This window comes from Brachycentrus maculatus, unplaced genomic scaffold (genome assembly GCF_059751285.1).
Source record: "Brachycentrus maculatus isolate JH-2025_06_01 unplaced genomic scaffold, ASM5975128v1 h1tg000130l, whole genome shotgun sequence".
NCBI classification, from domain to species: Eukaryota; Metazoa; Arthropoda; class Insecta; order Trichoptera; family Brachycentridae; genus Brachycentrus; species Brachycentrus maculatus.
In genome coordinates, this window is record NW_028280883.1 from 304462 (window position 1) to 329606 (window position 25145).

Below are 25145 nucleotides of genomic sequence, written 5' to 3' on the forward strand. Positions count from 1 at the left end.
TAGGTACCTGTAGCACACTCTATACCCACCTCTTCGCATCTCGTGAAAGATAACGGGACTTCCATTTCCATACATTCCCCTCACTAAATGTATGTAACATAATGCCGACTCGCCTGGCAATCCTTTCATTCATTTTACGACCGATTCTATGCCACTAGGAATGTGTATTATAAGCTGTTTGCATGAAAATTACCCGTATTCAGAAATACCGTTAATATTTAACGTAATAATAATATCGTTTATTGATTCGGCAGTCAATCTGTAATATCTATACATCTTTAATTTAAGTTTTACTTGATAAATGCCATTATTTCTTAAAATCTGTAGTGTAAAACTTCTATTTTCGTAAAATACTACCTCAAGGGCGCTTCAAAATACTATCATTAATGTTTTTAATTTAAGTTTTACTTGGTAAATACCACAATTTCTCAAAATCTATGATGACAAGTCTTTCGATGCATTCCGCATCATTTTCAAACACCGTAAATGATGTATGATCCATCGAAACACGTGTCACAATATATTTTAATATACAGTGGTATTTACCAAGTAAAACTCAAATAAAAAACAATTATAAAAAATATTTTGAAACGCTTACTTTACGAAAATGGCGCTATAGAAATTATCCAAATTTATTATTGTTATTATTGACGTATCAACATAGATGAAGAAGAACATGGAAGTCTGGGTATTTATATGGTTATTTCCTGTCATATGCTGGAACATTCACCATTCTACCCATGATTGACAACCACACTTCGCAAATTCTTGGAACTTCTAATTATATTTATGAAATTCGAAACATAGTGCTTGAATTCACTAGAGACATATATGGTAAAATGAAAGAAGCTTTATATTGAACAGAAACTCTTTTATTTGTATGTGCGGTCCGAATCCTAGATTATAATCACATAATGAGAAACGCTAGAAAACGTACTTTTAATTTATTTTTATTTTAGCTTATAATGTTAAATTCTGTTCGCCTCCGTAGTGTAATGGTCAGCAAGCTCGGCTACCGTTCTGGAGGTTCCGGGTTCGATTCCCCCGTGGGGTCAAATAAATATAAGTGATTTTTTTCACTGTACTATTTATTCGATATTACCCTGGACTGGTACCTGATGCGGGGGGCTGATCACCTTTCCTTCATGTATAAACGATCAAGATAACACTGCGTTTGTATTACGCAGTGCCCTATGCACCATTGGGGTGCGGATAGGGGTTTTATTTTTATTTATTAGCTTATAATTAGACCAGTCAATTTATTTACAACTTTATGAGTGTGTCCAAGTACTTGATAAATCTGGATTATTTCCAATTAATAATCCGATTACCGAGATTTGTGAACACTTGTTAGAATAGAACTTTGTTTAAATACTTATTTAGACACACTTAAAATTTTGTATGATTATGTAATATTCAATATGGGTTTATCCATATGGAATTGAATATCCACTTATTTTAAGGAACCCGTTTTAAAATTTTATCTCCCATGTTTAATTTCAACATTAAGTTACATAAGGAATGCAGTATTCATATTTATATTGCGTTTTGTATTAGCAAAAAGCATTTTTATGTTACCAAGCAGTTGAATATTAATTTTTCATTATTTATTCTGAAATCACAAAAAAGTGATCACTTCCATATGCAAATGAGAGCTTCAATTCAAAGTTCGCGGAGAGGACAATGTTCAAAAATATATTTTTTTGTATTTAGTAGATATTTAGTATTTTTTTAGCATTCGTTCGTCAGACTTAAAATTAATTCGAATATTTGCTAACTACCTGCTTATGTTTTATAATATATGTAGGTAAACACATATCGCTCACTCCTTTCAAGAACGTCATAAATCAAAAATCATTAATTTTCAGTTGTGCATGTTTTCGGAATGCCCAGAAAACGTACTATATCCCAGCAAAAGCGGCATATTTTTGACTTAATATTTACCCGCTACAGGGCAGTAAGTGTTGTTTTTGCATTTTGAAGAAAATGTATTGTTTAATATTTTTTTTAAATAAACTAAATGTTTTTCAAATGGAGAAAATACCTTCAGGTTTTACCTAAAAAGATCTGTTGCACAGTAAAAAGTTCAATAAGTGGCTTGATATTTATTTTTAATATATTGTATTATATTTTTAAACTTTAAAAACGTTCTCCTGAAAAATCTAGTTTTTTTGATTTATGACGTTCTTGAAAGGAGTGAGCGATATGGTATTCTCAATATTATTAATATTTAAAGTATTTAATTTGTGGTTAGTCATTTTTACTTTTACAACATTTTGAGTGTGTCCAAATACTTGTTCACAAATATGGATTATCTCCAATTAAAGGAGTAATTTTCATATTATTTTTTGACATCTCATCAAAGATATGAATATAATATGAAAATAACTACTGTAATTGGAGATAATCCAGATTTTGTGAACAAGTATTTGGACACACTCAAAATGCTGTACCCATAAGTTTGATCAAAATCAATTTCTGCTTTCTATTTAAACATCAAACATAGTGTTTTTTTTAGAGGTTTGGTTTTTGAGAGGACTGTCAATTTGGCAAGCCTTTGTCGAGACGCCCTGACATCCAATAAAAGTCACCAAAAGTCATCCAAAGTTGGTGTGCTTTATGGCCAGGTGGAATGATTGGCCCATATTTTTTTAAAAGACGATGCCGGCCAGAATGTTACGATCAATGGAGAACACCACACAACCTTGATTACTGACTTCTTCGTACCTCAGTTGAATGGCATTGATGTGTTAGAGCTGTGGTTTCATCAAGATGGCGTAACATGCCCAACGGCGGGTACCACCATCAATTTATTGTGGGAAATTTGAATTTGCATACCTCCAAAAAAACACCATATACCTATCCTAAGTGGGTAGCTGTGTATTCCTTGGTGTGTTCAAAACACATAAAACAAACTGCAATATTTGTACGAACACGGCAGCCGTGTTCTACGCACAGAAAGTGTTAAACGAGATTCAAGAATACTATCACATGGTGGCGTGTCCCAATACGGGACGCTACAGCGCCGATCGATAATATGTTTGCGTTTATTTTCTAATATATTCGAAAGTTGGCCATTACAATTTATTTATGGTCTTATTGCATAATTCCGATCATGTGATCAGTGTTTTTACGAACGCCATACAAAAATAACGGAAGCTCACTCGAACACGCCGTAAGAACATCGCCCGTGCACTGCGTACACGGGTTTAAATATTTAAATCAAACACTGATTTTTTCTAATTTTTTCGTCATTTTATTATCTCTGCGATGAACATATTGTACACCAGGCGATCGCCATGGATCTTCCTCGAAAGACATTTAGAGGAAGACCAAAGAATTCATGGATGCTGCAGAAAGGTGACATGATTGGAAGGCATGGCCTAGGTGACGTTGTCCATGACAGAAGGACCTACAGCCTGAGGACGAGGAGAGCTGACTGCAACAGTCTACAAAGACAACTTCTAGAGAAAAACTAACAAATTCATGGATGTTACAGATAGATAACATGATTCAAAGGCATTTTTGGCTTTTATTTGCTATAAATAATTTAGTGCACCATTAATTATGTTACCAGCGTTCACCCCCCCCCCCTCCTTTCTATATTTATATCTTTATCAATTTTTCCATCCCTAGAAAACATGCCTCCCAAATATCGCTCTCTCCTTTCAACAATGTAATAAATCAAAAATCGTAAATTTTCAGTTGTGTTCGGAATGCCCAGAAAATGTACTATATCCCAGAAAAAGCGGCATATTTTCAACTGAATATTTACCCGCTACAGGGCAGAAAGTTTTGTTTTTGCACTTTGAAAAAAAGGTGTTGTTTTTTTTTTTAATATAATAAATATTTTTGAAATGGAGAAAAAGCCTTCAAGTTTTCCCTAAAAAAATCTGTTACCCAATAAAAAGTTCAATAAGTGGCTCTATATTTATTTTTAATACATTTTATTATATTCTTAAACTTTAAAAACGTTCTCCTGAAAAATCAAGTTTTTTATATTTATGATGTTGTTGAAAGGAGTGAGCGATGTATGAAATCGTCTAAAAAGAAGGCAAGAGCAGATACTTCCAGAACAAAATCTCGACTTCGAACCTCCGAGATGAAGACTCTCCGATCCATAACCGGAAACACATTGCGAGACCGAGTAAGAAATACCGACATCCGGAGCATGTGTAAGACGGAGGATATCGTGAGGTGGGGACGACAACGAAGGCGATACTGGAAGGAACATATAAACAGAATGTCAGAAGACAGACTTCCACGTATCGCCCTCCAAGGTAACCCTGAAGGACGCAGACCCCCAGGCAGACCTCCGAAAAGATGGAAAGACAGCTGGGAGTCGACATCCCAAGAGCGACGTGCGGAGGCACAAACAGACCCCTAGGATCTACATAAAGAACAAGAAGAAGAAGTCTAAAAACAAAAATTCTGCGACAAGTGTGTTGCCTTGATAAGGTATTTTCTGTGGGACTGTATTTAGTATACTTATATCATTATTTTGCCAACTCCATGCTTCACTTCCTTACATCAGAGTTGGAACCAGCGCTCCGTTGTGGAAGGAGGTTGTTTATAGTCATAAATAAACAGTACTTAGTACATAGTATAGTAATGGCGTGTGCTATAGGTACGGTACAAGGTCATGCGCCAGCGGGTAGCCATCCACGTTTACAGCGCAGTATGGGGATAAAGTCCCATCAATTATTTGCAATGACTTCACATAACGTAGGTACTTATTATCCATATGATTTTTTAGAATTTTAATATATAAACATTTATCCACACACATACATAAATGCGTAACTTTTGTAGATTATATGAGACTAGGTGTTCACTGATCGTTCGGTCGATTCAAGTGAGGATTTTTGATTTTTTTTTCATGGGAATGTCGAAATAATTGTACGCAATTGTGAAATATACATATATACAGTAGAACTTAGTTATAAGGAGATGAAGGGACCGACAGTTTGCTCGTTATAACCGTTACTCGCTATATCCGAGAATACGTATTTTTTTAAACATACCCATCACATGAAATATGTATCTGAAATGGTCACATAACACAATGTGTCGCAATTGAAACAAAATTCATACAATTCACCCATTACACACATCGCTTACTCCTTTCAAGAACGTCATAAATCAAAAAAAAATATTTTTCAGGAGAACGTTTTTAAAGTTTAAAAATATAAAACAATATATTAAAAATAAATATCAAGCCACTTATTGATCTCTTTACTGTGCAACAGATCTTTTGAGGTGAAACCTGAAGGTTTTTTCTCCATTTGAAAAATATTAAGTATATTTTAAATAATAATTAAACAATACCTTTTCTTCAAAATGCAAAAACAACACTTACTACCCTGTATCGGGTAAATATTAAGTTAAAAATATGCCGCTTTTGCTGGGATATAGTACATTTTCTGGGCATTCCGAAAACATGCACAACTGAATTTCGATTTTTGATTTATGACGTTCTTGAAAGGAGTGAGCGACATGTCATGTTTTCTGTCAATCCAGTATTCCTATTGGTAAAAAAAAATAAGTAAAAATGACTAACCACAAAGTAAATATTAATAATATTTAGATATTAATAATATTTAGAATATTATTACAATTTGTTATGTTTAATTATGTGTGATGAAATATAATATAAATAAATAAATAGTGTCAAATTTTCATCTGTAAAATGAAATAACAACCATGTAATTTTTTCCACATGAATTTTATTTGACCAGCAACCGGGTTTCGTCGTAGCCGACATCATTAGACTGGTTAAATTACATAGTTGTTATTTTATTGTATAAAATGCAGTTCCACCACGAAATATCAGTACCTACAAAACTTAAAATTATTTGTCATCTGATTTTTGTCCCTTTTTTTTTCTAATAGTCCGCCTCCGTAGTGTAATGGTCAGCATGCTCGGCTACCGTTCTGGAGGTCCCGGGTTCGATTCCCAGGGGTGTTTAATAAATATAAGTGATTTTTCACTCTAATATTTATTCAATATTACACTGGACTGGTACCTGAAGTGGAGGGCTGATCACCTTTCCTTCATGTGTAAACGATCGGGATAACACTGCGTTTGTATGAAGCAGTGCCCTATGCACCATTGGAGTGCGGTAAGGGTTTTTTATTATTTTTTTCTAATACAATAAAACTTTTTTTCATTAATTGATTCGGCAGTCAATTTGTGGTAATATATATCCATTCTTCTCACGCGTGTTGTAATAGATTTTGAGAAATAGTGGTCTTTACCAAGGAAATTTTCATTTAAAAACAATAAAACCTGATTGCACTTCTAGCCTTTTGGTGATTCTGAGAACTTAACAATCGAGAATCTCGCTAAAGATGGAATCGTATTCGAGATAATTATATTGAACAGCGATGCATTTTTACAAGGAAATGCAAAAAAATACAACATTTTGAGTGTGTCCAAAAACTAGTAACACAAATCTGTGTCATCTCCAATTAGGAGTTTTTTTATATTTTTTTTTTGACATCTTATCAAAGATGAAGAAGAATATGGAAGTCTAAGCATTACCGAGGTTTACGATCATCACGAGCTGGTTTAAGTAATCACTTCACACACATCGCTTACTCCTTTTAACAACGTCAAATATCAAAAAACTTTATTTTTAAGGAGATCGTTTTTAAAGTTTAAAAATATAATAAAATGTATTAAAAATAAATATCATGCCACTTATTGAACTTTATACTATGCAACAGATCTTTTTAGGTAAAACCTGAATATTTTTTCTCCATTTGAAAAATATTTAGTACATTTAAAAAAATAATTAAACAATACCTTTTCTTCAAAATGCAAAAACAACACTTTCTGCCCTGTAGCGGGTAAATATCAAGTTAAAAATATGCCGTTTTTGCTGGGATATAGTACATTTTCTGGACATTCCGAAAACATGCACAACTGAAAATTGTCGATTTTTGACGTTGTTGAAAGGAGTGAGCAATGTGTGAGGATTGTTTTAGAGTTAAGTTTTGACGACTGAAAATTGACGATTTTTTATTTCTGACGTTGTTGAAAGGAGTGCGCGATATGTCATGATGGGTCGCACACAAGTTTTTATTTTGTGCCGATCTTCAGCTCATTTCTCAATGATGAATTTGATTTTATGATGTATTCGTTTTAATTTCAAAGTCACCTATAAGGTAAATTATATATCTACTAACCTACAACGCGTAACCTCGCCCTAAAAATTACGAGACTCGATTACTTTCGAGTTAGCTATAGTACCTTCAGTTAAATTATTGAAAGTAAGTTTTCCATGACGCGTAATCTTAATAATAAATTATTGCTGAAAACTTTACACACCTCTCAGATCATGGTCTATCACTTCGTTCTTCCCAAGAAAGAACACTTTCCATTTCTCGCCATAACACATCATTCTTCAGTAATTCCTTCTCTGTCCAGGCGGCCAGACTATGGAATGAATTACCTCTCCGCGTAAACAAATGCACCTAAATACCTGGTAAAAATTTCTATACCTCTCAGATCATGGTCTCTCCCAAGAAAGAACACTTTCCATTCTTCGCCATAACACATGACATGACAGACTATAGAATGAATTACCTCTCCGCGTAAACAAATGCACCCTCTCTAATAACCTTTAAGAAACGTCTAAGACATTACTATTTATCATTAGAATCCTAACTGTTCATCAAACCTCCTCCCCAAGTGTTTTTCCCTCTACCTCCTTCCCTAAACTCCCTTTTTCCTTTGCCTTACTTATTATCATCAATATGTTTTTTTAATGTTCAAGTACTATCTACCCTCTCATTGCAAACAGCTATATATGGTATCAAACGTTTCGATCAATATCACTAGTCTGTTTTTGGTTGGTTGGAAAATTTTGCTTTTTGGCAATAAGCTCGAGAATGTATTTATTTCTTTACTGCACATGAAGTTTAAATAAATGAATTTACAACATTTTACAACATTATTCTTTACATCTCACCAATAGATGTCTCTAGTGAAGTTCTAGTGATTCAAGAACAAGGTTTCTAAATTGGTTCATATATGTAAAACATCCAAGAATTTGAGTAGTGTGGTTGTCAATAATGGGTAGAATTGGTGAATGTTACACGTGTGCAAAGTGATCACTTAAGCCAGCCCCGTAAATGCCCAGACTTGAACAAGTTGAACGACTCGCGAATGGCAAAAAAACTTTATACAGTGACCACAATGACGAAAAATAAGGAAAAGATCAAACGAATCCCAACATTTTGAGTGTGTCCAAATACTTGTTTACAAACTGGATTTTTTCCAATTAGGAGTTATTTTATTAAATACTTTTTGAATGTCGTAAGCCCTGTTAACGTCCAGACTTCCATATTCTTCTTCATCATTGATGAGATGTCAAAAAATAATATGAAAATAAATAAGTGTTTATTTTTATTCCAGAGTACTGCATGGTGTTCCGCAGGGTACCGATCTGGGGCCATGGGAATGCAAGGACCTCGCTCTGGACTGTGCAAGCGTGATAACAAGTGATCCAGTGGATGTGTGGTGTCGTGTGATCGGTGCAAGTGCAGGCAGAGGTCGACACCATGGGTCGAGGCGCGGAAGGCCAGGTGTGCTCCGTGTGGGCGGCCACGGCCGGCCAGCAGGGCCCAGGGCTGGGCAGCGACGAGCAACCACTGGTGCTGCTCTCCTACGTCATCATAGATCTCCCAACTAATAAGGTAAGAAATATATGTGTATATGTGTATATACGTATATAAATATCGTATATATATATATATATATATATATATATATATATATATATATATATATATATATATATATATATATATATATATATATAAAATACCTAGGTACCTACCTATACATTTTATTAAGTACTTATAAATAGTACCTACATAAAACAGTTCTACCACCAGATGTCGCATGCGTCGCACTGAATAAAACAAAAGACATCAGATAGAAAAAATATAATATTGTTAACTGTCAGAATCAGATAGATAGAAAATTACTGTAAAGATTAATTAAGAATAAACTTTTACTGTCGTTTCTTTAATTACAAAGCAACACATTGTTTATTTTATTATTATACACCCACTTTACATATTATTTACACCCAATTTACGAAGGAAAATATTACCATATATATATATATATATATATATATATATATATATATATATATATATATATATATATATATATATATATATATATATATATATATATATATATATATATATATATATATATATATATATATATATATATATATATATATATATATATATATATATATATATATATATATATATATATATATATATATATATATATATATATATATATATATATATATATATATATATATATATATATATATATATATATATATATATATATATATATATATATATATATATATATATATATATATATATATATATATATATATATATATATATATATATATATATATATATATATATATATATATATATATATATATATATATATATATATATATATATATATATATATATATATATATATATATATATATATATATATATATATATATATATATATATATATATATATATATATATATATATATATATATATATATATATATATATATATATATATATATATATATATATATATATATATATATATATATATATATATATATATATATATATATATATATATATATATATATATATATATATATATATATATATATATATATATATATATATATATATATATATATATATATATATATATATATATATATATATATATATATATATGTGTCGTTACTTGTGAAAAGGATCCGAAATAGTGTCGATGGATAATGGTTGAGTGGAAATGCGATGACTGACCATTTTCTGTAAATGTCTTTGCACTGTTCCGTGTCTGTCTGCTGTGCTGGTTGGGGTTGTGGGCGTCTGTGTACCGGCCAACGTCGAGTCGGAATCGGATCTAGCTGACCAATTGAACTAAATACTAATCCCTTTCACTGCCTACACTGGGGTACTTCTAGAAAATTTGGTGATGGACTTACAATCTTGTATTTATTTAGATTGGCAGTGACAGGTATATTGAAAGCTTTGAAATGTAAATTCACAGTAAAATCGGGATACAATTTTATATAGTTTCACATTTTCTATAAATTTCGCAACTTAGTTTAAAAAAAAATTGGTTAGCAAGAGCAGATCTGTCAGGAAGCCTAGATGCTTCTGTATCAGATCTGGGCATGCGGTGGGACAGCTTTCAAAGTACCCTATCTTTTTATTTATTTATTGATTTGGCGTTTAATTTGTAGGACTCCATTTTTATTTATGTATTTAATGTTAATTAGTTTTACATCAAATACAAATTTTTTGAGTATACTGCTTTTTAATTTTTTTGTTTTTAAAAAGGAATAACCCGCCAATTTTTAGAGGCTTGTCTGCAGGTAGAAACGTAAGGATAAGGACGGTCAATGTGAAAAATACAACGGCATTTACGGGGCTGACGACCGTCTTAGGCTGGTTTTAGTGATTACTTTACACACGTGTAACATTCAGCAGTTCTACTCATTACTGACAACCACACTTCTCAAATTCTTGGAAGTTCTAACATAGTTAGTTAGTCATACACGGAAGTATGTTGGTGAGTGGTGTGGCATTCTATTATCTCTTCCTACCCCTGCGGGATGGTTAGTTGGTTAGTTAAGCTGAATATGCTGAGAAACCAGTTTCACACAAGCATATCGTTGGAAGCGTAGCATTATTGTGGATTTTTTTTAACTACTTGACATAGATGAGCCTTCGAAAAGATTTTTGGCTCGCGGAGAACACTTGGAGAACCTCTGACACAGACTGTATTTTTTCAAAGAATCTAAAACACTCATTTCACAATACGAAGGTTAACAGCTTTTGCAAATAATTGCGTTAAAAATAAATACAGTTATCTTATCTTGATATGTTTTTATGATTATACTGTGTGAATACATCTGATTGGCAACGCATCATGTTTTGCAGACACAGAATGCAGAAATGGCTTTTGATGAGGTTGAGTCGATATTATTTTTTTAAATCTCATCAAAGATGAAGAAGAATATGGAAGTCTGGGCATTTACGGGGCTGACCTCGGAACTCACATACTAATAAAAGAGTTTCTGCTCAATAAAAAGCTTTTTTCATCTCACCAATGGATAGTGAAGTTCTAGTTCAAGAATAATGTTTCAAAATTGGTTCATATATATAGAACGTAGTGCGTTTGTCAATAATGGGTAGAATTGGTAAATGTTACACATGTGTAAAGTGATCACCCTTAACCAGCCTATGATGGTCGTCAGCCCCGTAAATGTCCAGACTTCCATATTCTTCTTCATCTTAGATGAGATGTCAAAAAATAAATAAATCCACAAGTATATAAAAAATATAAAAATTTAAAATCTGGTAATGATCAGGAATAGAGAAAAGTTGAATAAATATCAATTACTTGCAATAATTACGAAACCAGCTGTCAAACTGACGTTTCTTGAATGAACGAAACCATAGAGAAAGTGCGAAAAACATAGAATCATTGTAATCAAATTTCTACTTCATTGTCGCTGGAAATTGCGAACGAAACTGGGTTGCCTTCACGTTGATTAAAAGCTTAAATTTTTACATAGTATCGTCTCAAGGGTGCTTTTAAAAACTGTTTTCTTTTCACAACCATATAAATATTTCAAATAATAACTTTTTTTTTCAATGTAAAAACGGTGTTCAAGAAAAAAATCAATAACAGTTAAGTGTTACCTGGATTTAGAGAAAATTTTGATGCGCTTTATTGAATACTGGACCTTGAGCTAGTCAAATGCCAGGTCGTAAGCCCTGGGATGCTCAGACTATCATCTTTTTTTCATTTAAAGAGGAACGAAAGATATTATAAATATCAAGTTGAGATAAATAGTTATTTTTAGTCTAGTAATCTAACAATATAAGTCATTTATATTCTTATACCTAACCTAACCTAGCCTAACCATCACGCCGCTCCCCACAGGGGTAGGCAGAGAGAATAGAACGCCACACCACAATGCAAAAAACGTTTTGAGATTTAAAAAAATCAATTACGTAAGACGTTGCCTGGATTTTGAGAAAATCAAGTTGCGACTTAACGAATTCTTAGCCTTAAGCTGGAGATAAGATGTACATATAAGCTGAGAAAAAGTAGCGATTACCGTTCCAATCTGGTTATCGAAAAAGTAACAGTTAATTATTAGTTACACATCACTATGTAGTATGTAGAGAATTTTGTATGGTTTAAACGGCTGGTTGTACAGGGTGGCGCAAAATTAATCACCCTATCGGGAGATATTTTTGCAAATGGCTTCGTGCGTCAATAGTATTTGACATTTCGCTCACTCCTTTTAAGAAAGTCATAAATCAATAAACTTGATTTTTCAGGAGAACGTTTTTAAAGTTTAAAAATATAATAAAATGTATCAAAAATAAATATCAAGCTATTTATTGAACTTTTTACTGTGCAACAGATCTTTTTAGGTAAAACCTGAAAGTTTTTTCTCCATTTGAAAAATAATTTGGTTTATTAAAAAAAAATAATTAAAGAATACCTTTTCTTCAAAATGCGAAGTTTCTGCCCTGTAGCGGGTAAATATTAAGTTAAAAATATGCCGCTTTTGCTGGGATATAGTACATTTTCTGGGCATTCCGAAAACACGCAAAACTAAAAATTGACGATTTTTGATTTATGACGTTGTTGAAAGGAGTGATCGATTTATGAACTAGACAGCTGCAGAATACAAACAAATTCAAGGTGGCGACAAACTAATCATCGAATTTTGTTTTTGAATAACTTTTTTAGTAAATGAAAAAATAATTATTCTCAGTGATGGAAATCTTTATTTGAAACAATTTTTTCTGTTAATTGGAAAAGATGATATCCGTCAAGTGGCTGCCGCCAGTGTTGACAATACACATTTATGCCTGTTTTATCAATGCAGTTTATATACTGCAGCTGTCTAGTTCACAAATGTCAAATATGATTGACGCACAACGCCATTCGCAAAAGTTATGACATCATCCAATAGGGTGATTAATTTTGCGCCACCCTGTAGTATGAACATGTTATGTATGGTTTGGTACAGGTGGCGGTCGATATATCGTTTCAAGCTTAATGTTATGTAACGTTCTGAGATAAAAGTGTAACGGCACCTCCCCGCCATAGCTGTCTTCCAGCTCACCATAGAGAAGTGGCTCTCAATCAGTGGTACGCGGATCCCCAGAGGTACCTACCAACTCGGAGATGTATCAAGACGCGCCAATCTCTTGACTAAGACAATTTATTTATATGTATATCGCTCACTCCTTTCAACAACGTCATATATATCTAAAAGCTTGATTTTTCAGATCGTTTTTAAAGCTTAAAAATATAGTAAAATGTAATAAAAATGAATATCAAGTCACTTATTGAAGTTTTTACTGTGCAACAGGTCGTTTTAGGTAAAACCTGAATGTTTTTTTTTATTTGAAAAATATCTAGTATATTTAAAAAAATACTTCAACTATACCTTTTCTTCAAAATGCAAAAACAACACTTTTTGCCCTGTGGCCGGTAAATATTAAGTTAAAAATATGCCGCTTCTGCTGGGATATAAATTTTCTGGGCATTCCAAAAATTAAAGAATTTTGATTTATGACGTTCTTCAAAGGAGTGAGCGATATCTTATATAGCTTGATTTTTCAGATCGTTTTTAAAGCTTAAAAATATAATAAAATGTGTTAAAAATGAATATCAAGCCACTTATCAAGTTTTTACTGTGAAATAGACCTTTTAAGGTAAAACCTGCATGTTTTTTCTCCATTTGAAAAATATTTAGTATATTTAAAAAAATACTTCAACAAACCCTTTTCTTTAAAATGCAAAAACAACACTTTCTACCCTGTATCTCCCTTAGTTTTCTACAGATTTCAATAAAAATGTTATTCATAGTCTTGTGATTTTTTATATTAATTTATTAGCCAATAAACCAACATCGTGACAAAAATCTATTGGGAGCCACTGCTACATACTATAAAGTACCTACCTATGAGTATTATGTGAGTGAGTTTGGATGTTGTCAGTCGAGTTGATCCGCTATTCATTTATTTGCGTTTCACAAATTAATTACTTTAAAAAAAAGTACCTACTTCGGAAATACCACTATTTCTTAAAATCTACTGTAAAACGTGTTTCTATGCATTCCGCATAATTTTCCAACGCCGTATGTGAAGATGTATGTGACTACAACATTTTGAGTGTGTCCAAATACTGTGTTCACAAACCTGGATTAGGTATCTCCAATTATAGGAGTTCTTTTTCATATTATTTTTTGACATCTCATCAAAGATGAAGAAGAATATGGAAGTCTGGGCATTTACAGGGCTTCTTAGCCTATGACGGTCGTAAGCCCTAGAAAATGCCTAGACTTCTGTATTCTTCTTCATCTATGTTGTGATGTCAAAAATAATATGAAAAATAACTCCTATAATTGGAGATAATCCAGATTTGTGAACAAATATTTAGACACACTCAAAATGTTGTAAATAAATTATCTGGTCAAATTATAAGCTAAAATAATAAAATGAAATGGATATTTTGTGGCGTTTCTCATGTAGGTATGTGATTTTAATCCAGGATTCGGATATCACATACAAACAAATTAAAGAGTTTCTGCTCAACAAAAAGCTTCTTTCACCTTAGCAATAGATGTCTCTAGTGAAATTCTAGTGATTCAAGTACTGTGTTACAAAATGGAACCATATTTATAGAAATTCTAAGAATTTAAGTAGTGTGGTTGTCAATCATGGGTAGGTACAATTGGTGAATGTTACACGTGTGTAAAGTGATCATTTAAACCAGCCTTTGACGGTCGTAAGCCCAGTAAATGTCCAAGAGTTGTATATTCTTCTTCATCTCTGTTGAGATGGCAAAAATAATAAGCAAATAGATACTAAATTATAGAGCTGTATGCTTGGGAAGTTTAACTATCTAACTAACTAACTAACTAACCATCACGCCGCTTCACCACAGGGGTAGGCAGAGAGAATTGAGCGCCACACCACTCTGTCCTTGCAAACGTTCTTCGCCTCTTCCACGTTCATGCATCTCCTCATACATACCCGCCGATTGTTACGACTCCTAACCTGACCACTTTCAAGTATTTGGCATACCTGATCGTGCCATGTTTTTCTCGGTCTTCCTCTGCTTCTTTTCCCGCTAACATTCGCCTCATAAATTTGTTTTACCGTTCTTTCCTCACTCATTCGTTCTACATGTCCAAACCATGTTTGGGAAGTTTAAGATTTCGAAATGCTAAAATCTTTACAAACAAAAGTCCTGAAGTATATTTCAAGTAACCTACTTACTTTGACTAAGTTATGCGGAGAATAGAACGCCACACCACTCTGTCTTTGCAAACAATCTTAGCCTCTTGCACGTTCATGCATCTCCTATACATACCCGTAGGTTATTACGACTTCTGACTTGACTGTCCACCTTTTTAACATGATCTGAAATACTTAATTATTCCAAGTTTTCCTCGCTTTTCCTCTTCTTCTACCAACCACATCACGATTACCAACCTCATTAGCCTTATAAATTTGTTTTACTGTTCATTATTCACTCATTCGATAACGTGCCCTATCCATCTCAACACACCTTTCAATTCAAATTTTATCGAAAATGCTTTTCTCAGCCTTGCATACCTTCCTCGTATCACCATTCGAACATCTATCATACATAGTTTTACCGCACATTTATCTGTGAGATTGCATTTTGACTGCATTCAGTACAATTTAAGCTTTATTTTGCCAGCCTTGTTCCCCTATTAGGTACTAAAACCTAGTGAGAAAATGCATTGTCTTATATGTTTGCTTTTATTAAAATTAATTTTACTCAATTGATAGATATTTTTTCCACTGTTACTGATAATTTTTACACAATATATTGTATTATTTATTATTATCAACGCCGAATTTTAGCAATGAGCAGATCTAACGACATAAACAAAGCAGTTGCTCATATGAAACGCATCGTTTCCCTGCCTCTTTGCTGTCATTTTTCATTATTCCTTCGTTCTCACGCTAAAGATTCTAAAAATCAGTTCAAACTCCGCGTACATCATTGGTCGATTCAAACATAAATCCACCAGCACTGTACCAGGGAGTCGGATGACATTCGCGGCAGCCAATGGGGAGCCGGAAAGGAATTTGCAAATGGCGCAATGACCAATTGCAGCGGGCGGCAGCTATGCCCACACAAACGAGTGGAGTTAAAAATTAAAATAAAGAATTTACTGAAATTTGAACTCTTTGCTACGGGTACATAGGGTTGGAATTGGTTGCATAATAATTTTATTGTTTAAGGTCATAGTGTAACGCTTAATGATGTACCGCTGCTAATGAGTGAATAATAGTGATGTTCCGTCATTATTATGTCGGTTTTACACGTATTTTGGCTTATAAAAAGTACCTACTTATTTAAAGCAAAGGTAAACAGAAAGAAAAGAGTCCTTATTTCAAACCTCATGCATGGAAGTAAAGCGTGGAGTTGGCAAAAGAAGGATGAAAGCAGACTGAGTATAGTCGAAATGTGAACTGTCAGTGCGGCAAAACCATGTATCTATGGTAGATGTTCCAATGGTGAAATAAGGAAAGAATGCATGGCTGAGATAAGCATCATCTATCAAATAAAGAAAGGTGTGTTGAGATGTTTTGGGCATGTGGAAAGAGTGAGCAAGGAATGAGCAATATTAAACTTATGTGGCGAATCTAGATGTAAATAGAAGCAGTCAAGACGGAGAAAAACTTGGCATGGTCAAGGACTTCAAATACTTGGGCGTGGATAGTCGGAATAATGCTGATAATATAAACGGATGTGTACGCACGGAAAGATGCACGAAATGGAGGAGGCGATGAATGTTTTCAAAGGTGAAGCAGAGTGATGGTTAGTTGGGTAAATACAACGTTGGGCTGCAGGGATCTCAGAGGGGCTCGCGCGAGCCCCTTATTACATTGAACTTGAGCCGGCGAGCTCCTTGTTAAAGTAAGCCAATTTTGCCCATTTTTAACAAGGGGATTCGTGGGTGGTGAGGGAAAGGAGAGGGGGGAAGTGTATAATTTTATTAAAATACAAAATAATTAAAAATAATAAAAATACGATAAAATATACTTACGTGACTTTTTTATGGTAGAAAATTCTTTAATTTAGCGAATCAAGTATTTCATATTAGTTGCAAATATATTTCCCGAGAAATTAAAAAAGGCAACAAGTTTTATGTCATAATACATTTAAACCAACTTTTTTTTTGGAATCTGAGCCCGCCATCCACCCGCAGCAGTTATAGAGTCCTGAGGGACTCTCTGTCAGCTGCACATAGAGGAAAATCTTCAAAATATTTCTGAAGAAATAAATAATGCTATTAATGAGGAGGGAGGAGGATGTACGGACAGAGGCCGACACTTCGTCCCCACCCCTCGGGATCCCCTCATTACCTCTTATACTTATAATAAAATAAAACAATAAGAAAACAAAATAATAAAAATAATAAATTACAAAGTTTGCAACAAAAAATACAATTTAAGACGAACACAAAAACAATGACTTTAAGACTAAAGTAATACAGAATTAGTTACTAATATAAAAGAAAAACTTAAACCAACTACTGAATTGCATTTATATATTGATTTAATCAAAGAATATTGATTTCTCTTTGATTAACATCACAAGGGGCGAGCCCCTCCGAGCCTTCTGCAGCCCACCGCTGGTTTCACTAGTAAAGATCAAAATTCTTTTGACTTTTACTAGTTGGTTAGATAGTTTGTATCATTCAGCTTGCAAATCCGATTTCAAGTCTCTGTTCCGAGCGAAGTTCAAAAATCTAACCCGCAGATCTTAGTCAACCTCCCGGCATTGTTCTCTCTCAGCCAAATGAACTTTGATACCACAAGAATGGATGTAATTAGCTGTTACAGACGCCGAGCCGACCTCGCTTGAAGGAACTTTGTTCGGTGTTGATGCAAAAAGTGGCTCTCGAGTCTTAGGAAACGCTTTTTGTACCCGCAACCTTGAGCCCTCTGCCTCGTGACGCAAATGCTAGGCTTATTATTTTGTAATTTCAGAATAAGCCGGCTGCTTTGTTGATAGTTCCTATTAAACTTCAACCTAACCTAACCGCACCTAACCTTACTTTACTGCTATGAGCAAATGCTGAGAAGTTCCTGACTGGCCCACACTAGATTATCCCTCCGGTTTCCAACACAGATGCAAATAAAAACATATTAAATTAGCTAGAAGAAACAAAAATCCACAAAATGATCTAGTTTGTACATAATAAGCAAGGTAAATTGTCCGCCTCCGTAGTGTAATGGTCAGCATGCTCGCCTACCGTTCTGGAGGTCCCGGGTTCGATTCCCAGGGGGGTTTAATAAATATAAGTGATTTTTTCACTCTAATATTTATTCAATACTACACTGGACTGGTACCTGAAGTGGAGGGCTGATCACCTTTCCTTCATGTGTAATCGATCGAGATAACACTGCGTTTATATGAAGCAGTGCCCTATGCACCATTGGGGTGCGATAAGGGATTAATTATTATTATTAAATAATACATGCAATTCCTATCTTTAAAAAAAACCTTACTTTACTTAGAACATCTCGAGTGTGTCCAAATGCTTTTTCACAAATCTGGATTATCTCCAATTATAGGAGTTCTTTTTCATATTATTTTTGACATCGCAACATAGATGAAGAAGAATACGGAAGTGTAGGCATTTACGGGGCTTACGACTGTCATAGGCTAAGCCCCGCAAATGCCCAGACTTCCATATTCTTCTTCATCTATGTTGAGATATCAAAATTACACGGACAAGATCAATGGTTTAGTTAGAACTTCCAGTAGTGTGGTTGTCAATCATGGGTAGACTTGGTAAATGTTACACTGTGTAAAGTGATCACTTAAATCAACCTATGACAGCCGTAAACCCCCTTAAACACCCAGACTTCCATATTCTTCTTCATCTTACTTTACTTAGTATCATACATGATAAAAATAGTGAAGGACATTGGTACCATGAACCAAGCTAGAACACAAAATGCCGAACCCTCTTCTAGTGGAACGGAAGGCCTGTTGAGGACAGTCAGCAGTCCGGCTTCTCCTGAGGAGTGCAACGTGGTTTCCTCCCAGCAATGAGCAAATGCTGACAAGTTCCTGATTAGCCCACACTAGATTATCCCGCTTGTTCCCAACACAGATTATTATTTGTTTAATATTTGCTCTGTGGGTGTTCGTCTCGTATTATTTTCAATATTCATTTACGAATAGCTATTATATTTTAGTTATAAGTTCTTATGATCAAAAGAGGCATGTGTTAGGTTTTTTTTTCGGATTTCGTAGTTCCATGTACGTTTCCATAATGTATATATCATTAATGTTATGTTTGTTTGTTTGATATATATTACGCAAGAAAAATGTGCGCGGTGGTATATTTTTTAATCAATGCATATCTTAATATTATTTATCGGCCGAGATTACGAAAAATTACTTTTGACTCGTATTTAGATAACGCTAAACATGATAATGCTATTTTAAAGCAAGGCGCGTATTCACAAATCCCATTAAAATTTATGTAATTCACAACGTGTCGGCTTGTGGTCCAGTGGTTGATGGCGCTGACTCTTGAGTCAAAGTTTCTCGGTTCGAAACCACTCTACCACAATTTGATACCCATTTCTAATAATGAGCCGCTTAGGCTCACAGAAATGGCATAAATTTAAAATATTTTTGTAAATAATACAGACACTAATATTTATCTTTTTTTTAAAAATTAGATTAAATTTTGATCCATCTAACTTACCGAAAAAAAATACCATCATGCCGCTTTCCGAAGGGGTACGCAGAGAGAATAGAACGCCATACGATTCTGCTTTATTTTTAAAGATTCTTCGCCTATTCCACGTTCATGCATCTTTTTAGACATGACTCCTGACCTGACTATTTTCAAGCGATTGAAATACTCGATTATGCCAAGTTTTCCTCGGTCTTCCTCTGCTCTTATTTCCAACTACGTTCGCCTTACAAATTGGTTCTACCGCTCTACTTTTCTTCTTTCATTCATTCGTTCTACGTCACAATAATTAAAGAAAACACTTCGTTTTTTACCACTTGAGTTTTATTATAGACTACATGTTTCAGAAGTTAAACTTCCATCATTCAGGTCTGTATAATAACTCAAAGTTAATGCCGAAACAATAAATAAAATATCGTTCTACGTCCATCATATTTTTAATATTTACAGCATTTAATTTCTGGTTACTCATTTTTGCCTTGAATTTAAACTCTTTTTTACAAAAATGTTAGTAATGTTAGGCTATGACCACTCACCAAAATTTAAGACTACCGGTTTCGAGACGTATCCGTCTCTGCATCAGAACAAACACTACACCAGCACGCAAACAGCACTTCACGTCACTACCATAGCACTATTCACACACTTACAACATCTTCTTCCTGGCTCAATCCCAACTTATCGTCTTGGTAGACTGTTGGGGTCAGCTCTCCTCGTCCTCAGGCTGTAAGTCCTTCTATCATGGACAACGTTGCCTAGGCCATGCCTTAGAATCATGTTATCTTTTTGCAGCATCCATGAATTCTCTGGTCTTCCTCTAGATATCTTTCGAGAAAGATTCATGGCGATCGCCTGGTTCACAAAATGATCAAGTTTTCTGTATCATATGTGCCCATACCAACAACACTATAATACAAAAAAATATAAATAAACCTACACAAAATATGAATCACGTGCATTTTTTAGTCGACCCGAGGACCAAAATACACGCCATACACGATTGCGGAACGATATGTACTTTTTAAAATATTTTTTAGATGAGAGTAGCATTTTTTTTATTATGTTCTAGGCTTTTAGATCAATGTGCTTATTTTTGTTTCTTCTTTCTAAAAACATGTTTTATTTTAATCTTTGTTGGGAACAGGAGGGATAATCTAGTGTGGGCCAATCAGGAACTTGTCAGCATTTGCTTATTGCTGGGAGGAAACCACGTTGCACTCCTCAGGAGAAGCCGGACTGCTGACTGTCATCAACAGAGCTTTTTTTCCACTAGAAGAGGGTTCGGCATTTTGTGTCCTATCTTGGTTTATGGTAGCAATGTCCTCATTGTTATCATGTATGATACCACCTCTCGTGATAGTTCCTTATGAACCATCACGGATCCGATGTCGGTTAGGTCTTTACCCAGACTGTTGCCTTTGAAAACGACACGACCGAGGTCCAACAAGCAGATTGATTTATCCCTGTTTTGTTCTTGCAGATAATCGGCGTGGAGCAATACGTCATCAGGCCACCCGAGGGGGAGGAGGGCCCCGCGCTGCTGGGGCCCGAGGTGCTGCAGGGCTCCGCCCTCACGGACGAGCTCATCCGAAGAGCAGGCCAGCCACTAGCAGCCGTTATAGCACAGGTAAATTAAATAATGATATATTATTTTTTGACATCTCATCCAAGATGAAGAAGAATATGGAAGTCTGGGCATTTGCAGGATTCGGACCTCACATACAAATATAAGAGTTTCTGCTTTAAAAAAAAGCTTCTTCACATCTCACCAATAGATGTCTCTAGTGAAGTTCTAATTCAAGAACAAGGTTTCTAAATTGGTTCATATATAGAACTTCCAAGCATTTGAGTAGTGTTGTTGTCAATAATGGGTAGAATTGGTGAATGTTGCACGTATGTAAAGTGATCACTTAAACCAGCCTATGACGGTCGTCAGCCCCGTAAATGCCCAGACTTCCATATTCTTCTTCATCTTTGATGAGATGTCAAAAAATAATATGAAAATAACTTATGTAATTGGAGATAATCCAGATTTTGTGAACAAGTATTTGGACACACTCAAAATGTTGTAATGATAAACTATCCAAACCGCAATTCACAAAATTTGACTTTTTGATGAATATGTTTCTTCATCAATAATCTTTTCTTCTTCTTCTTCTTAGTGTAGGCCTTGTGGCCTGTTTTTAAGCGGGATTAGCCTCTTGCGATGTGGATTCCCAGCTGTCAATCCATCTCTTTGGTGGTCTGTCCGGAAGTCATATAATTCAATAGTATTTTTTTTTATTTGGAATGACACCCAGCCCAAAAGATCAATAATAATAATAATAAAACCCTTATCCGCACCCCAATGGTGCATAGGGCACTGTGTCATATTAACGCAGTGTTATCTTGATCGTTTTACACATGAAGGAAAGGTGATCAGCCCTCCGCTTCAGGTACTAGTCCATGGTAATATTGAATAAATATTACAGTGAAAAAATCACTTATATTTATTTTACCCCCCTTGGGAATCGAACCCGGGACCTCCAGAACGGTAGCCGAGCGTGCTGACCATTACACTACGGAGGCGGATCAAAGATCAATATCACTATATTTTTTCGAGAACGTTTTTCTAACCTACAATATGACAAAAAATATGTTAGAAACATCCACGTGGGTTGACTGATGGCTTTCAGCATTTTTCACGTTAAAATTATTTCTATTTCTATTCTTATACTACCCTAGATATCTAAACTATATTTGTAGAAAAATAGTAACTAAACATTCGTCAGGCGGACTACGCAATTAAAAACGTGAAAATTACCAAAAGTATTTATTAATAAAAGGAACCGGTTACATGGCACTTAAGTTTGGTTTATTAGGACTGAATGTAAGAGACATTTAACAATAAATCAGTATTCCGTAAACAAGGCCTGGCGGGTGCGGGGTGCAGGGAAGTAAGTGCACTTGACTTGCACCCAGAAGGGCGTCGTCGCGTGGACGAATGTTTAGTTATCTAGGATTAATGCGATTTTTTTTTCACAAGAATAATCATCGATGTAGCAATTAACCCTTTGATGCTTGCTCATTTTTTAATTATATGTTTTTTTCCAGTTTGACAGATATATCAGATCACTGCAAATAGATCCGGACTCTCCATCGTTTCACATAGTAACAAATGGACAACTACCCTTTAGGTGAGTGACTGCAAACGTTGTATTCTATTACTAAATACTATCACGCCGCCTCCCCTTGCTTGTAAATTTAACATGTCATCTTTAATCCATAGCTTATTACTTGTAAACTTGAACATGTCATGTTTAAACTTTAGCTTATTACTTATTAACTTTGACATGTAATTTTTAAGCTTACTTATTACTTATAAACTAAACATGTCATATTTAAACTTTTGCTTATTACTTGTAAACTAAAACATATCATGTTTAAACTTTAGCCTATTACTTATAAACTTTGACATATCATTTTGAAGCTTCCTTATTACTTGTAAACTTAACATTTCATCTTAAAACTTTTGCTTATTACTTGTAAACTTAAACATATCATTAACTTTAGCTAAATACTTGTAAACTTTAACATATTGTCTATAAACTTAAGCTCATTACTTGTAAACTTGAACATGTCATGTTTAAACTTTAGCTTATTACTTATTAACTTTGACATGTAATTTTTAAGCTTACTTATTACTTATAAACTAAACATGTCATATTTAAACTTTTGCTTATTACTTGTAAACTTAAACATATCATGTTTAAACTTTAGCCTATTACTTATAAACTTTGACATATCGCTCACTCCTTTCAAGAACGCCATAAATCAAAAATCGTAAATTTTCAGTTATACACGTTTTCGGAATGCCCAGAAAATGTACTATATCCCAGCAAAAGAGTAATATTTTTAACTTAATATTCGCCCGCCACAGGGCAGAAAGTGTTGTTTTTGCATTTTGAAGAAAATGTATTGTTCAATTTTTTTTTAAATAAACTTCTTATTTTTTAAATGGAGAAAAAACCTTCAGGTTTAACCTAAAAAGATCTGTTGCTCAGTAAAAAGTTCAATAAGTGGCTTGATATTTATTTTTATTAAATTGTATTATATATTTAAACTTTAAAAAGGTTCTCCTGAAAAATCAAGTTTTATGATTTATGACGTTCTTGAAAAGAGTGAGCGATATCATTTTGAAGCTTACTTATTACTTGTAAACTTAACATGTCATCTTAAAACTTAAGCTTATTACTTGTAAACTGAAACATATAATTTTTACTTTAGTTTATTACTTGTAAACTTTCACACATCATCTTTAAACTTTAGCTTATAACAAGTCTTCTCTTAATTTGAGCTTATTACTTCTAAACTTTAACATGTCAGTTCTAAAGTTTACTTACTAACCTTAGATTACGGGACGTTCGTAAAATTTACGACGGACATCCCACCTGTGGGGGCACTGAGGCATCACATGAAAATAATGTAGTAAAAGTTAGCACATATTTTTTATGCTCGTATTTTATAAAAACAGTTCTCAAAAAACATGCTGCACTTATTTTGAAATGTTTTTGGTAAAATATGAGTTTTTTTTACTGTCGTACATTTTACGATGATCCGTATTGAGGTACATTGAAACAATTCCCGTGGTGAAGGGTTAATTAAATAAAAGGGCGCTTGTGCACTACAGGAATTGCACACCTAAACAATGATTGAATGAAATAAGTCACCCAAAATATTTTGGGCTTCTCCAATTTTTTAAACACAAATAAGAGGTAACGACTTTGAGCGTTAGTGCACTACACGAAATTTTACCGTCCGGCAGTCCGGTTAGCATGATAAAACGGATGATTGGCTTGGATCAGCTTGTGCTTTTGGCCGTCTTTCTTCGGATCACGGTGCGCGTAAATTCGATCACGCTAAACTGTCATAGTCGTTTTAATTTAAAACAGTGATTCCCAAAGTGGTCTATATCGACCCCCAGGGGTCTATGACATCTTGCAAGGGGTCTATGTTTTAATTTGAATTTAAAATATAAATGTATAAAACCTAATATGTCGCTCACTCCTTTCAAGAACGTCATAAATCAAAAAACTTGATTTTTCAGGAGAGCGTTTTTAAAGTTTAAAAATATAACACAATGTATTAAAAATAAATACCAAGCCACTTATTGAACTTTTTACTGTGCAACACATCTTTTTAGGTAAAACCTGAAGATTTTTTCTCCATTTGAAAAATATTTATTATATTTAAAAAAAATAATGAAACAATACCTTTTCTTCAAAATGCAAA

At 33.9% G+C, this 25145-nt stretch overlaps 1 protein-coding gene across 3 annotated transcripts in view; it reads left to right on the forward strand.

Moving 5' to 3' along the window:
• Positions 1-25145, forward strand: part of fus (epithelial splicing regulatory protein fusilli) — a 94629-nt gene that overhangs the window by 1700 nt on the left and 67784 nt on the right. For all 3 annotated transcript variants that reach the window (XR_015837561.1, XM_088260258.1, XM_088260257.1), the window contains exons 2-4: positions 8423-8703; positions 21355-21501; positions 22968-23050. Coding sequence is in view for 2 of the 3 variants with exons in the window: in XM_088260258.1 (XP_088116384.1) it covers positions 8569-8703; positions 21355-21501; positions 22968-23050 (365 nt within the window). In the remaining variant the exon portion in view is untranslated. The remainder of the gene's footprint in view (positions 1-8422; positions 8704-21354; positions 21502-22967; positions 23051-25145) is intronic.